The 17319-nt window shown below is 38.5% G+C and overlaps 1 protein-coding gene across 1 annotated transcript in view; it reads right to left on the reverse strand.

Annotated features, from left to right (window-relative positions):
• Nucleotides 1-17319, reverse strand: part of LOC112630041 (A disintegrin and metallopeptidase domain 3-like) — an 80325-nt gene that overhangs the window by 32499 nt on the left and 30507 nt on the right. The window contains exons 11-12 of the mRNA XM_025394075.1: nt 12363-12499; nt 11069-11252 (exon numbers count right to left, since the gene is read on the reverse strand). Coding sequence (XP_025249860.1) covers nt 11069-11252; nt 12363-12499 — 321 coding nt within the window. The remainder of the gene's footprint in view (nt 1-11068; nt 11253-12362; nt 12500-17319) is intronic.

A 17319-nucleotide genomic window follows, 5' to 3' on the forward strand; every position in this document is an offset into this window, starting at 1 on the left:
GTTGTAACAGACACTGCATCTATGCTTAACCTTGACTCCTTTTAAAATCCACCCACCCAGAGTGACCAAGCTATTCATATGGCTGAGTCACTAACCAATCTAAGACTATCTTCAAGTCTGAACTAGTTTCTTAACAACTAGGGCCTCTTACTGGCATTGCAGCTTTTTACTTCTTCCTTTTGCCCCAATAAACCTAATAGGAAGGGACTTTCTTGAAAAATACCAAGCTTGTTTTTTTTTCACCTATAAGGGAGACATTGTTTTAAAGGTCTCCTTGCCTGAGACTTCAGCCTCTGACCTCAGCCATGTATTCCCCTTAGTAGTCTCCAGTCATCCAGTTGATCCTGGACATCCAGTTCTCAAGAAACTGTTTGAAATCCTTTGGGAATAAATCAATGCCAATGTCAGCCTGATCCAGTCAGCACCACCCATTTCTACACAAATAGATCCTAACAAACCTCTACTGAACATAAAATAATATCCCCTCCACCATGAGGCTTTAGCTGGTATAGAACCCATTGTCAATAATTTCATTTTCAAGGAACTTATAGTCCCTTATTCCAGTCCCTGTAACATATCCCTTCTACCTGTTTCTAAGCTAATAGAAAGGAATGGAGACTTGCCCAGGATCTTAGAGCCATTCATAACATTTTATTCCCTTGCATCCTGTTGTGCTTGTTCCACATACCTTCTTAACCAATATACCTTCTAACACCCAATATTTTTCTGCTGTTGATCTCTGTAGTACTTTTTTTCACCATCCCTGTCAACCCCGAAAGTCAGTTTCTTTTTGCCTTCACATGGAAGGGCCATCAGTTCACCTGAACAGTGCACCCTCCAGGATGCACTGAAAGCCTTACCTACTTTTCCCAGATCTTACAGGCTGACTTAAAAGACATAACCTTCTCGACATGAACAGACACTTCTCAAAAGAAGACATTTATGCGGCCACCAAACATGAAAAAAAAGCTCATCATCACTGGTCATTAGAGAAATGCAAATCAAAACCACATTAAGATACCATCTCACACCAGTTAGAATGGGGATCATTAGAAAGTCAGGAAACAACAGATGCTGGAGAGGATGTGGAGAAATAAGAATTCTTTTACACTGTTGTTGGGAGTGTAAATTAGTTTAACCATTGTGGAAGACAGTGTGGCGATTCCTCAAGGATCTAGAACTAGAAATACCATTTGACCCAGCAATCCCATTACTGGGTATATGCCCAAAGGATTATAAATCATTCTACTATAAAGACACATGCACATGTATATTTATTACAGCATTGTTCACGATAGCAAAGACTTGGAACCAACCCAAATGCCCACCAATAGATAGACTAGATAGACTGGATAGAGAAAATGTGGCACATATATCCCATGGAATACTAAGCAGCCATAAAAAAAAGGATGAGTTCATGTCCTTTGCAGGGAAATGGATGAAGCTGGAAACCATCATTCTCAGCAAACTAACACAGGAACAGAAAACCAAACACTGCATGTTCTCACTCATAAGTGGGAGTTTAACAATGAGAACACATGGACACAGCGAGGGGAATATTATACACCGGGACCTGTTGGGGAGATGGGGGGTTAGGGGAGGGATAGCATTAGGAGCAATACCTAATGTAGATGATGGGTTGATGAGTGCAGCAAACCACCATGGCATATATATACCTATGTAACAAACCTGCATGTTCTGCAAATGTATCCCAGAACTTAAAGTATAATTAAAAAAAAAAAAAAGGCATAACCTTCTCACATAGCCCAACTCTATTGCAATACATTGGTGATTTGCTTTTGTGTTCTCCCTTATGAAATACCTGTCTCACTGACACACTCTCCATTTACTTCACCAGCTATGTCTTAAGGGCCATAAAGATTCTAAAGATAAACTACAGTTTTGATGACAATTAAATCTCTTGGACATTTGCTGACCCCTTGGGACTCAACATCAACCCTTTCTGTCTTCAAGGCATATTTTACTTCCCCTTTCCCACTATGAAAAGGCAAAACTTTGGGCTACTTTCTAGGAAACATGGACTATTGCAGAGCTTAGAACACTAATTTTGCTTTACTGGCACAACCTTTATATATCCTGATTAAGGCCTCTTCTCCTGACCTCCTTACCTGGACTACTAATGGTGAACAGGACTTTAAGTCTCTGAAAGATAAGCTGTCCTCTGCCCAACACCCTCCGCCCCCCAATTTGGGACACTCTATTTATGACCTCCCTTTTCCCCCTTTTTGTTCATGAGCAAGAGGGAGTTTGAACTCAACCACATGGAGGTAATAATTTACCCAACTGGTTACTAGAATGCCAAACTAGATTGTGTTTATTCGGGGCTAGCACCATGTTTCAAGGCAGTTGTCACAACCACCGTCCTTATAAAAGCCACCGAGAAAATAGTAATGGGATTTCCTCTCACTGTTTATGCTCCTCACTCAATTAAAGCCCTTCTCACTTCTCGCCAAATCCAGTATCTTTCAGCCAGGCTACTGACTGCCAATGAAATACTTCTCTTTCCCAACCTATTTTCTGTTGTAATCTCCTCAACTCTGTTCCTCTTTTACCTTCACCAGAAGATTCTCTATGACTGCATTACCTTTACACTCTTCTTTCACCCCATATGAATTTAAAGGAAATGCCCTTACCCAATTCTGATTTTGTCTGGTAGATTGATGGGCCTTTTTTCAGAGCCCCTACTGGCTTCTATTAAGCTAGGTTTGCAGTTGTTTCCCTGCAAACTATTGAATCAGGCCTTCTGCCCAACAGGCAGAATTCAATGCTCTTACCCGAGTTTACCTGTTGGCCAAAGATAAAACTGCAAACATTTACACAGATAGCAGGTATGCTTTTTGGGTTGCTCATGATTTTGGAATTCTCTGGAAACAGAGGATTTCTAACCTCTTCTGGACTGCTCATCAGAAATAGAGACCACATTTTGTTATATCTTGATGCCACTCAAGTTCCTAGGGCTCGGGTCATCATTAAAATTCAAGGCAATTCCTTTTGACATACCGAAAATAGCAAAGGCAAACATCTAGCTGAGAGTGCAGCTAAGTCTGCAGCCTTAAACAACACCCCCCTCTTCTGTTATGACTGTCTTAATCCAGGCTCCATCCTTACATCCTGTTCTAAAAATCTCTTGAAACAACATCTCAAAAAAGTGCTCAGAACTTGAAAAGGAAAATTAGACAAAACGAGGCTCTATCTATAATCCCAGATCCCAACTATGGGCTAACCCTAACAGACATTCAGTCCTTCTAGAAAATTTACCAAGGGTCACTCTTACTTTTGTATATAACCCCACCATTAGAGTTCTGACCAAAGGATCTAATGGTGTAAACAGTGCTGGTGGGGATTCTCCCTGGTGATTGCTTCTCAAGTTAATATATTAGGCAAAATTCACTCTTATACAATGCAGGGAAGTCCTTAAGGGCTACCCCAGGCAAATTCCCATTGCGAAAAGGGCCTTTCTAAAACTGACTACTGACTTTATCCAATATTCCCTTTCTCAGTGATACAAATATGTACTTGTCATGATAGATATGTAGTTTTACAGCGGGAAAGCTTTCCCCTGCAGACAAGCCACAGTGCTGCCAGTAGCCAAAGTACTTCATGAGAAAATTACCTATGGAGTTCCACCAAGTTCCATAGTGATCAGGGAACTCATTTTACTGGCCAAGCATTAAAATGAGTTGCTAATGTTTGGCCTATTCTATGACATTTCAGTGGTGCTTACCACACCCAATCTTTTGGGCTTGTAAAATGAACCAAGAGAATATTAAACTCAATTGGCTAAAATTACAAGCAGCTTCAATCTGCCCGGGCCCGAAGCTCTTCCTCTGGTTTTGGTAATTGTGAAGTCTATCCCCACCGGAGTTGCTTTTCCCCTTTTGAGGTGGTCACAGGTCAATCCATATATTTAACCAAAGAAATATTTTCCCCTACTCAGATACAAGGAGATCTCCTGACCTGCTGCCAAGTCCTGGAGGACTTGTTAAGGCTCTAAAGACTAACAGCTGGTTGTGAGTCCCTTTACAGTCATCAACCAGGAGATGAACCCCAATATCATAATGTCCAGCCTAAAGACTTTATATATTAGAAGAGATATTGCTGAATGACTCCCTCCAATCCCACTAGAAAGGTGCATTTCAAGTACACTTAATTAACCCATTGTGCTGCTAAGATACAGGTCATTAACTCCTGAGTACATATATCTCACCTAAAAACAACACCAGACTCTGCTGAGAACTGGACTTCAGCATCAATATCTGACACTAAGCTCAGGTTGACTAAAGCTTCAATGCCAAGACAAGAAAAGGATGACAACTGAGGTAGACTGCGCTCTCACAAAACTCCAGGCCTATATGGTCTGGATGAATCAATGTTTATATTTACCTTATAATATTCATTGTTCTTATCACTTTAGGAGTTTTCATGATTGTTACTATCCAATGTAAAATAGAACACTTATCTTTGCTTTACTTATTCTAAACTAACGTGCCCAGTCTTTAGTTATTCTAAACTAACGTGCCCAGTCTTTATGATTACTTTATAACTGTTTCCATTATTATAACATTAGCAATCTTATCTATCCTGGATATCTTACGCCACGCTGGGATAGTTCCGTGTATTCCAATACTTAGACACCCATAAGCCTTTGCAAAACTAGAAGACTTTTTGCCTGGCTAAACTCTTTGTTCCAGAGCTTTGTGAATGGTTATGTTGATTAGTCCAGTTCAAAATACATTTTACTCTCTTCTTTATAACTGCCCCTTGGTCTCACTGCATAGACTGACACGGTAACACTTTGGCTAAGCTGCCCTAAAGTGTTGTTACAAAAAGAAACCTATCAGATGGTTAGATTCACCAATAACTTCCCACGTTCATTCATGGTAAACATGTGACATTGACAATACTTGTCACTGACTTCTCATGTATCCTTAACATCACCACTTATCTGGACCAACTGCTTTCCCTGTTGACTCTGAGTCCAATCGCCTCAAGACTCAAATATTACCACTTCCTGGTTTAATTTGTCCCATGTTATTAATGTTAGAAACCCATTCTATACCAGTAGACCTCCTCGATCTTTAAACTACTGGATAGATAAATATAGTCTAGATTGAATAAAGAAAGGTATGTCCCTACTATTCAAATGATTCATGATTCAATTCAATACTGTCAATATTTACCATGAATAAATTAATTAGTGAACACACCCTTGAGGGCATTGCTTGTGCCTTCACCAGGCTTTGTGTTTATATGGGACATAGGGTCTGATCTGCCTGGATAGGGATGGGCACACCATTGCCTCAACAGGTTACACATAAAAGGTTCAGACTTGCTTATGAAAAGACCCCTGCTCTCTCTTTATTATAAAACTAAAAGGTCTATGCTAACAGGATGTAAAGATAGTATAGGTAAAAACATCCTAGAACTATTACTTCTAAGTGCTTGGGTTTATGTTACTAGAGATACTAGAGATATAATTCAAAAACCTATCCACTACCATTGGTTAGATAGCTAATGACACTGTAGAAAGCCTTAGAGTGCAACAAAAAGTTTCTGAACTCCCTTGCTCAAGTAATACTAAATAATACGATTGCCTTAAATTTTCTCCTAACCAAACAGAGAAGAGTCTGCACAGTGGCCCATGTAACTGGTTACACTTACATCAACACCTCAGATAAAGTAGAGGTTCCTATAAAAAGAATTTCCAAACAAGCGAAATCGTTATGAGATATACAAACTACTGATCCTCTCCATCTATTTAGTAGGCTTCCTGTCAGACTGGAACATTCTTTTCACGCTGACATTCAAGTGCTTGTTATAATCACAGTCTTCATCATACTTTTCTTCCTAATAGTTAAATTACTTAAGCAACTGCTGTAAGTCTACTGTTAAAATCAGAATTATGGCAGCATAAGGTATTCAACTGATAGATAAAATAAACCTATAAACCTAGCTACAGTGTCATCCCTACAGTGCTGTTCTGGTGCAGGAATGTGTACATGTACGAAGACAGCTGTGCTAGTTAAAAACAAGTGTTACAATCTCCCACTGTAACCCTGATGCCTATGACTTCCCTGTGTCACTGGAGTCTGTGAAGTATTTCACTGACAGGTACCAGCCACAAGCTTGTTTACTTAGTCTCCGTAAAACATTTTAATAATCTTCCTGCCAGACTGCAGTTTTCTCCCATCTCCAACAAAATATTTTTAACCTGTCTACCCTTTTCCCCTGCCTGGCCTAAGTTATACAGTTAGCTCTAAGTCTCTCTGCCACATGAGTCTCTTCAAGGGACTTGATCTACTCAGAACAGGTAGCCATGCCACCCTGGCACCAATATGGGACACACTGTAAATTGGTCATCAAGGCTGCCTACAGCAGGTTTCAACTAACAGGGAAAACAATGAATATAAATATTCCAACAGGCAGCCAAAATGGACTCCCTGTGGCTAAAATGAGATTTAGCAAAAAATAGAATCTCATCCGTAGCAGGATGGAGGATCAGTCACATATCCCAGTGTCATTAATTGCCATAAGATTTCTCTCTGGTAATTAAGCAGAAATAAACCCCTGAAAAGCATTCCTGAAACAACTGCAGCTGGGAAATTTCCCAGCTGACCCTGACAGGCTGCTAATGCTAGTCAACACCCCCAACACCTCCGATGCCTGTGCCTTGCAGTCCTGCCATACCTCTAGTTGAACAGATGACTGGTCATTTATTGATAAACAGCCACATATCTCAAGTCAGTTTTAAGCAGTTTACAGAGACTATGCACAGACTATCTTTGTGTCCTATTGGTTCTTTTTGATGTAAAAAGCCAAATTCTGCCTCATTTTAATACTAAAACCCTACACCAAAGTGAACATTGAGTGCATGTTACATATATTTTCGCACACTGCACAGGCACTTGACTTCCTTCACAAATATTCACAGATTTTCCCCAACCCTGCTTAATATGCAGGTAAGGCTGACTCTGTAAGATATATATCAGCTCCCCCTTCCTTCTGCGGAACATGCACTTTTGATTTTCCCTGAAAGGGCATTTCCCAAGCTGTGGATTGCTTCTCTCTCTAAAGTAAAGTATCCTTTCTTTCCTCTGTGGACCTCACAGTCTTTTGTTCATAGATTATAGATGAGACTTCGGCTCACACATCAGTGGAGAGGAGATGTTTTAAGATGGCATAAGGTATACAAGCAACAAACTGCCAAACCACCTAGGAATGAATCCAGCTATTTGGTTTGGTTTTGTGTGATGAGCAAGGAGAAAGGGTAAAGTGGTTGCTACAGACACTGGTTATCTGATCATGTGGCCATGAAACAAGAGCAGCTATGGCAGGTGGATAACGAACACCTTAGACCCTGGAGAGTCAAGAGTAGAAGGAGAAAAAATTAAAGTCTCAGCTCTCGTTTGTGGGACAGTTGGGCTGACCCTGTCGACTCACAATGCTTTGGTGATCATCTTGTTCCGGGCTATCACCACTGTTCTTAACCTAAGTACTGGATACCCACCCCTATTAAGGAAACTTTTCTTAAGAAAACCTTAACCTGAGACCTTTCTCTTTTTTAATTTAAGGATCTTATTTTTTATTTCTATAGATTTAGGGGGTACAAGTGCAGTTTTGGTCACTTCTGGGCTTTTAGTTTACCCATCACCCAAATAGAGTACATTGTACCCAAAAGGTGTTTTCTTGTCCCTTACGCTCCTCCCACCTTTCCAAGTCTCCAGTGCCTACTGCTCCACTCTCCATGCCCCTCTGTACACGATTTGTTGATGTTACAGGTAGGCAGCTGCTACCCGAGATAAAGTTCTGCACACTAATATAGTTTCCTTTAGCCACATCTTGTTAAATATGAATGTCTCCATTACTGTCAAGGAAAAGAAAGACTCTCTTGTGTATTTTGCTCAAGCCCATAGCTATGCCTCTGAATTATATGGCTTGCTGGACCTGTCAACTCAGTAATCGTCCTGGCAAAAACCATTAGTTATTACTCTGAACACTTTAGAAATAGATTTCCTCTCACAGGAAATAATAATTTCCTCCCACTACAAAATGCTGCTGAGAAAAAAAAAATCAGACAAATAAATGGAGGTGTACACCTCAAACATATCTAAAGATTCGATGCAATATCTTTCAGGAGATCAGTCTACTTTGTTTTTGGTACCAATTGAAAAAAAGTCAGAAATTTACAATAAAATTCAAAGGGCCCAAAATACTCAAGACAACTATGAACCAGAAAAACAGTGTGAAGAATATACAATACAATATCTCAAAAGTTAATAAGAAATGTGTATTTGTCCTGTGTCCAAGTGTTCTCATTGTTCAATTCCCACCTGTGAGTGAGAACATGCGGTGTTTGGTTTTCTGTCCTTGCGATAGTTTGCTCAGAATGATGGTGAACATCACACACTGGGGCTTGTTGTGGGGTGGGCGTGGGGGAGGGACAGCATTAGGAGATACACCTAATGTAAATGCCGAGTTAATGGGTGCAGCACAGCAACATGGCACATGTATACATATGTAACAAATCTGCACATTGTGAACATGTACCCTAGAACTTAAAGTATAATAATAAAAAAAAGAAATGTGTATTTATCAAGATAGTGTACTATTGATACAAGAGGAGCAAAAGCAGAAACATGCACATATGTTCACTTGATTGATGATCAAGGGTATGATTCAGTGTAATAAAGAAAGGACAGTCTTCAAATAAATTGTGACTATTTAATTTAATAACTTTATGTGTATATATGTGTGTATACACACACACACATAAACTACAAACTGATTGCATATCTAAATGAAAATGATAAAAGGTATGCCAAATATCTTGAGAAAAACAGAGCAACACACATTAAGTCCTATGTGTTATCTGTAAGTATTTGCTGCATGGCAAATACTTAGAGTCTTAAAACAATGGGTCATTTATTATTTTATGTTTTCTTTGGGTCAGGAATGCAGGTGTGGCTTACATGGCCAATTATGGCTTAAGATCTCCCACACAGTATTGTTAAGATGAAGCTCTCCTGGTTCTGAGTGCTGTTTAATTCATGAATCATACTGTGCTTCAATAAACTGCTATATTTCTCTAAAGTTTTTCTTTTCACAAATGGAAGAGATCTCTAAAAAAAGAACCAAATGGAAATTTTAAAGATGTCAAATATTGCAATGAAAAATTAACTGGATCTCTTAATAAAAGGAAATATTAGTGGTCTTAAAATATAATAGTCAAATATATCCATATCAAAGCATGGAGTGAAAACTGAAGAAAAAAAAATAAGAGTTTCCATGAAGAAAGAGCAAAACTTTCACTAGTCAAACAAAAACATATTACGAAGCTGAAATAATGCAGTTTTCAATGGAAACACATTAATGTTTTAAGTAAATTGTTTACATAAAAATTATATTGAAGAAAGTGTAAGAATATGAAAGACATTTAACATATATCAATCAGCATGAGAATATATAAATAAATAGAAAGGAAAGAGGTGGGGCATGGTGGCTCATGTTTGTAATCCCAGCACTTTGAGAGGCCGAGGCAGGTGGATAACCTGAGGTCAGAAGTTTGAGACTAGCCTGGCGAACATGGTGAAATCCTGTCTCTACTAAAAATACAAAAATTAGCTGGCATGGTGGCAGGTACCTGTAATCCCAGCTACTCCAGAGGCTGAGGCAGGAGAATCGCTTGAACCCAGGAGCCGGAGGTTATAGTGAGCTGAGATCACACCACTGCACTCAAGCCTGGGCGACAAGAGCGAAACTCCGACTCCAAAAAAAAAAAAAAAAAAAGGAGAAAATACAAATAAAATAAAGCTTTCACAGGAAAGGACAGACATTTCACAGCAAAGAAAACTTACAGGGTTAGTAAAACTTTGAAGATATAATCAATGTTACTAGCAATTAAGGAAAGTCTAATTGAAACCACAAAGAGATAATATTTTACACAAATACCCTGGCAAAAATGACAAAGTCTGGCAATACTATGTGCTAAATAGGGTATAAAATAAACAACCTGTTATACAGTAAACAGCCATTGGATGTGTTAATTAGCACATTTATTTTTGAAATAAATTTCCCATTGCCAAGGGATCATCCACCCACTTGATAACCCAGAAATTCTACATCTAAGTGTGTAGCCAGAAGATGCTTATGTACATCAAGAGTTAAATACAAGACATAATAAAACTCTTCAGAATGCGAGGGGGGAAAAAACCTATGAGCACTCCAACTGCTCATAAATAGAAAAAATCAGTAATTGTATATTTCCATACATACTGGATTATTACACAAAAAGTGAATAAATTAGTTGAGTCACACAAAATTACATGGATATTGTTAGTAATATAGGGGATGAAGAAAACAGTTCCAGAATATTAGGCTACATTTTTTAAATGGTCTAAAATTCAAAGCTAATAAAAACTATGGTCAAATTATAAAATGATATTGTTAAATTAAAAATATGGATAGAATTTACTTTTTGGATAGAGAAAAGAGTGAAAAATTAGGGATAGTTGGGCCATGGATGTATCATTATTGTATCATGTATATTATCATAAATGACAATGAACCAAAGACTATAATTAGTTTAATTCTTTGGAAGCAAGTTAACATAAATGAAGTTGCTACAGATGCAAGTACTAAAATTAGGAGGTAAGAAAATAAATGAAAACACACATGTAACAACTTAGCCACCATGTAGTCACTTTAGTGGAATTTAAGGGATGATTAGATGATGATATTATTGATGCTACTGATGTGTGAGGTACTAAAAAGCGATATTGCTACCATTGCTTCTAAAATGATAAAAATCTGTTTTTTAAATTGATGTCACACTTACCCGGGGCTTAGACTCTAAACATTTCAAATTTAGGATGAGTCAGTTATTGCATGCCCCATATCTCTCTATCTTATATTTGAAAAAATAGTAAATATTTTTTAAAAATTTCCTCCTTATATATATCATATCTATATCTATAGACTCCATAAAAAATAAACACAAAACATAATGAAAGAACAAATCTTTGGATAACCTGTAAGCTTTGCCACTAACCTTTCTATAGCCACAATCACACTGCTCTGTAGGTTCCAAAATTCCATTGCCACAAGTTGCAGATTTTTGGTAAGTCATTTCTGAAATTGTTTTATCCTGAAAACATTTAAGTTCAGGCTGCAGAACTATCTGTTTAAATTCATCCATGCTGCAACTGCTAAAAAACTTCATACCATGGGATCGTCTAAAATTAAATTGTACTTCTTAGATAAATGTACTAAAAGAATCAAAGTAATACTCCTCAACAAAGTACTATGAATTCTGAACTACTTCAATTAGAGAAGAGCCAAAAGGAGAAGAGGGTGCTTTTATTTTTAATATAGGTGATAAGCAAAAAATAAATTATTTTGTATTGTAATTTGATATGATAGACACTGAGAGAGTAAAGAAAGTTAAAATGGTAATGCACTTAACAATATTTGGTACACAATAAGCTCCATTTGGGTATATCCTATTATTGTCAACATTAAGAAACAAAATTTGGTTGATTGCACTAATGAAAAATCATAGTTACTTGTTCTTTGTTAAAATTAATCAAAAAAGTTATTCCAATATTGAGGTATGTAAATTGTACAAATTCTAGATTCCTTTTACTTTGTTTTAATTTTTGTATTTCTACACATTTAAGTATACTGCTTAATGTGTAATTTTGTGTAATTTTGTAATAATCTCAAACTTAAAAGAAATAATGCAAATATAGCCCCCCAAATAAATTTTGTTTTCTGAAACAGATAAGAGGCCAACAATGTGTTCTGTGAACACTAGATACATCTATATAGCTCTTACATAGAAATGGGTTATTCTACCTCAGCACTCTAGACCCTTCAAAATCATAAAATAAAGATGTATTATTAATATCTAATCCCTGAACTCCATTCAGATTTTCCCAAACATCACAGTTCTAGCATTTTATAGCAAAAGAATCCAGTTCAGAATCAAGCATTGCAAAATTCTCATGTCTTCTTAGTTCTCACATCTCCTTAGTTTAGTTGCTTTTCAAACTGCTTACTACCTAGGTACTATTTCATCTGATGACGCTGAACAGTTTTTCAATTAATGCAACTAGACTGTTGTAAGGTAATCATTAGCATCTACTTTTTCTCTAAATAATATCATTGAATGTAGAACTATTAAGCACATTTTCTACAACATTCTATACTTTCTTTAATGTCTTAAATAAGCACGTTTGTATCTAAAAAAATTTCTTAAATTATATTGCAAGAGGTTCTACATCAAGGAATACTAGAAATATTTCTTAAGAGAAAACATAGAGTTGATAAAAACAACTCCTTACATCGCATCAGGATTCATTATGCATGTAGGTCCTGGACAGTAACAATTGTAGATATCATCATATGTCAATCCCAGATTAATTCCAAGCAACTGTGCCATAACAACTGAAAAGGCCTCTACAGTGATTTTCTTTGGATACTAAATAGAAACAAACAAACAAAAACTCAGATTTATTGCCTAAGATTTTTTTGTTCACTCCTTTGATCTTGTCAAATGTTTCTGGCCATACTGCATAAATGCAAGTGCAAATTTTAAAAACTGCTTTAGAAATAAATTATTTCTAACTATTTACTTAGAAATAAAAATATGTACAATTTTTTATTCCTTTTGAGTGACAATATTTTTAATCAAAATGGCATTGACCTAAAATAAGAATAATTCAATCATATATTTTTATGACATACTATTCAATTTAATTTCAGCAAATTTCAGAAAACATTCTGAGAAGTAGGAAGATTATTTTAGTAACTACAATATTTCTCAAGAGAACACTTGGAAAAGATATACAGATTTTGGAGAGTTGAACTGGCAATCAGTTTTGACCTCGGAAATAATTTGCGAAGAGTCAATTAATTTTTTAAAGTAGAATAATATAATATCTTACAAGTAGCATTTCTACAAACTTCCAGAAACCTTGTCATTACCTCTATATTTTTTCCTATTTCTGAACATCATATAGTGAAAATAATACCACATATAGTCTTCTAGTAAGGGTTTCTCTCACCACAAATTTAAGGATTTTCCACATCTTACTGTGGTTTATTATTTAAATCACTGGGTAGTATTCCGTTGTATGGATGTTCTAAAGTTTGCTCATCCATTCACCTGTTAAAGGATATCTAAGCTACTTCCAATCTGTGACAATTATGAATAAAGCTAAAAACACATATGTGAAATTTTTTTGGTGGATAAAAGTTTTTAACTCATTTAGGTAAATACTAAGGAGGATGATTGCTGGATCATATAGCAAGGGTAAGTTGAGTATTGTAAGAAACTGTGAAACTGTTATCCACAGTGGATATCATTCACATTTCTGTCAACAATAAATGACAGTTGTTGGTCTCACAGAATTTGGTGCTTTCCATTTTTAATGTTGACTGTGACTGGTAAGCTACTTTCTTGTCTTTTTCCTGATCTAAGTAGTAACGTGTTATTTACTCAAAATATGTTGTTTCCTGGTTTTTTTTTTTTTTTGGATGCCGTCTTTAAGTTAAATAAGTTCCCCTGTATTTTTAGTTTGCTGAGTGTTTATTATAAGTAGTCTCAGATTTGTTTTTTCTGAATCTACTACTAGAATAATATAATTTTTCTTTTTTAGTCTATTAATATAATGGAGGACATTATTTTATATTCATATGATAAACCAACCATGCATATCTGGGATAAATCACATATAGATGTACATTATTGCTATATATATGTATGTTACATACATTATACACACACTTTTGTCGCCCAGGGCTGAAGTGCAATGGCGCGATCTCGGCTCACCATAGCCTCTGCCTTCTGGATTTAAGCGATTCTCCTGCCTCAGCCTCCCGAGTAGCTGGGATTATAGGCATGCACCACTATGCCACTATGCCCGGCTAACTTTTTAAAATTTTAGTAGAGATGAGGTTTCACCATGTTGGCCAGGCTGGTTTTGAACTCCTGACCTCAGGTGATCCACCCACCTCGGCCTCCCAAAGGGCTTGGATTACAGACGTGAGCCACTGCACCCGGCTCTGGTTTTAACTTCACATAGCTGAAAGAGGTACTGAAGTAGAAAAACCACTGACACAATCCCTCGTCAATCCTGTGGCAGCAGTGGCATGGTGCAAAGAGCATTTCTTTGTGCTGGTGAGAGGAGAGTGCAGCAATTGTGAGGCATTGAACTCAGTGCTGCACTGTTATAGCAGAAAACAAAACTGGGCCAAACTCAGCTGATGCCCACCTATGGAAGGAGTATTCAAACCAGCCCTAGCCAGAGAGGAATCGCTGATCTCAGTGGTTGGAACTTGAGTTCCTACAAGACTCACCACCATGGGCTAAAGTGCTCTAGGGCCCTAAATAAACTTGAAAGGCAGTCTAGGCCACAAGGACTGCAATTCTAGGTGAATCCTAGTGCTGAACTGGGTCCAGAGCCAGTAGACTGGGGGCACATGGCCTATTGAGATACCAGCTGGTGTGACTAAGGGAGTGCTGGCATCACCTCATCCCTAACCCCAGGCTGCAGAGCTCACAGCTCCAAAAGAGACCCCTTCCCTCTGCTTGAGGAGGGGAACGGAAAGAGTAGGGAAGGCTTTGTCTTGCATTTTGGATGCCAGCTCAGCCACAGCAGGATAGGGCACCAGTCAGAGTCCTGAGGACCACTTTTAGGCCTTAGTTCCTGGATATCATTTCCAGAAGGAACCACTGCCTTGAAGGGATGGACCCAGTCCTGAAAAACATCATCACCTGCTAACTAAAGAGTCTTTGAGACCTGAATAACCAGCAGTGATACCCAGGGAGTGTGCCATGGGTGTTGGGTGAGCCTGTGAGACTTGCTGGCTTTGGGTGAGACTCTACATTCTCATCTGTGGTGGCAACAGGGCAAGACTCCTTTGCTTGAGAAAAGTGGAGGGAAAAGTAAAGGGAACTTTGTCTTGCACGTTAGGTAGCACCTCAGCCATAGGGCAGCAGACCACCAAGCAGGCTCTCTGGGTCCCTGATTCATTTCTGGATCTGCCCAAGGCCAGAGGAGAGCCCAATGCCCTGAAGGATGAGTCCCAGGTCAGGCAGCATTCACCACCAGCTGACTGAAGAGCCCTTGGGCATTAAGGGAACATTAGCAGTAGTCTGGCAGTGCTCTCCATGGGCCTGTGTTGGTGATGGCAATGGGGTGAGGCTCCTCACCCAGTTTGTCCATACATGACAAACAATATGCTCCTGAATAACCAGTGGGTCAATGAAGAAATTAAGATGGATATTGAAAAATTTCTTTAAACAAATAATAATGGAAAAATGACATACCAAAACCTGTGGGATATAGTAAAAGCAGTATGAAGAGGGAAATTTATAAGTATGCACACCAAAAAAGAAGTAAAACTTCAAGTAAACAACCTAATATGTGTCTTAAAGAACCAGAAAATCAAGAGCAAACCAAATCCATAATTAGTAGAAGAAAAGAAATACTAAAGATCAGAGCAGAAACAAATGAAATTGAAATGAAGAAAATAATATAAAAGATCAAAGAAACAAAAAGCTAGTCTTTTGAAGAGTTAAACTAAATTGACAGACCTTTAGCCAGACTAAGAAAAAAAAAAAAAAAAAAGAGAGAGAAGATCCAAATAAATAAAATCAGAGATGAAAAAGGAGACATTACCACTGATACCACAGAAATTCAAAGGATCATTAGTAGCTACTATGAGCAACTATATGCCAATAAAATGAAAATCTAGAAGAAATGGACATATTCCTAGAAACATACAACCTACCAAGATTGGACCATGAAGAAATCCAAATCCTGAACAGACCAATAACAAGTAACAGATTGAAGTGATAATAAAATGCCTTCCTGGAGAGAAAAGGCCAGGACTTGATCGCTGCACTGCTGAATTCTACAAAACATTTACGAAGAACTAATACCAATCTTACTCAAACAATTCTGAAAACCAGAGTAGAAAGGAATACTACCAAACTCATTCTATGAGGCTAGTACTACCTTGATACCAAAACCAAAGACACATTGAAAAAAGAAACCTACAGGCCAATATCTCTGATGAATATTAACACAAAATTTCTCAACCAAATACTAGCAAACCAGATTAAACAGTGCATTAAAAAGATAATTCTTCATGTCCAAGTGTGGTTTATCTCTGGGATGCAAGGATGGTTGAACAGATGCAAATCAATCAATGTGCTACATCTTATCAATGGAAATCAAGGACAAAAACCATGTGATTATTTCAATTGATGTTGAAAAAGCCTTTGATCAACTTCAAAATCTCTTCGTGATAAAAATACTCAAAAGTGGGGGTGCACCCAAGATGGCTGAATAGGAACAGCTCCAGCCTCCAGCTCCCAGAGTTAGTGACACAGAAGACAGGTGATTTCTGCATTTTCAACTGAAGTACCGGGATCATCTCACTGGGGAGTGCCGGACAATCGGTGCTGGTCAGCTGGTGCAGCCCGAACAGCGAGAGCTGAAGCCGGGTGAGGCACTGCCTCACCTGGGAAGCGCAAGGGGGAAGAGAATCCGTTTTCCTAGCCAAGGGAAACTGAGACACACAACACCTGGAAAATCGGGTAACTCCCACCCTAATACTGTGCTTTACCAAGGGTCTTAGCAAATGGCACACCAGGAGATAATATCCCACACCTGGCCCGGAGGGTCCCACAACAACGGAGCCTCCCTCATTGCTAGCACAGCAGTCTGAGATCTAACTGCAAGGCGGCAGTGAGGCTGGGGGAGGGGTGGCAGCCATTGCTGAGGTTTAACTGGGTAAACAAAGCCACCGGGAAGTTTGAATTGGGTGGAGCCCACTGCAGCTCAAGGAGGCCGGCCTGCCTCTGTAGACTCGTCCTCTGGGGACAGGGCATAGCTAAACAAAAAGCAGCAGAAACCTCGGAAGAGGTAAATGCCCCTGTCTGACATTTTGGATCTCCCAGCATGGAGGTTGAGATCTGAGAACAGACAGACTGTCTGCTAAAGTGGGTCCCTGACCCCTGAGTAGCCTAACTGGGAGACATCCCCCACTAGTTGCAGACTGACACCTCACACCTCACACAGTGGGGTACACCCCTGAGACAAAGCTTCCAGAGGAAAATCAGATAGCAACACTCACTGTTCAGTAATATTCTATCTTCCGCAGCCTCTGCTGCTGATACCCAGGCAAACAGGGTCTGGAGTGGACAGCAGGCAAACTCCAACAGACCTACAGCTGAGGGTCCTGACTGTTAGAAGGAAAACTAACAAACAGAAAGGACACCCACACCAA

This window comes from Theropithecus gelada, chromosome 8 (assembly GCF_003255815.1).
Source record: "Theropithecus gelada isolate Dixy chromosome 8, Tgel_1.0, whole genome shotgun sequence".
Taxonomy (NCBI): Eukaryota; Metazoa; Chordata; class Mammalia; order Primates; family Cercopithecidae; genus Theropithecus; species Theropithecus gelada.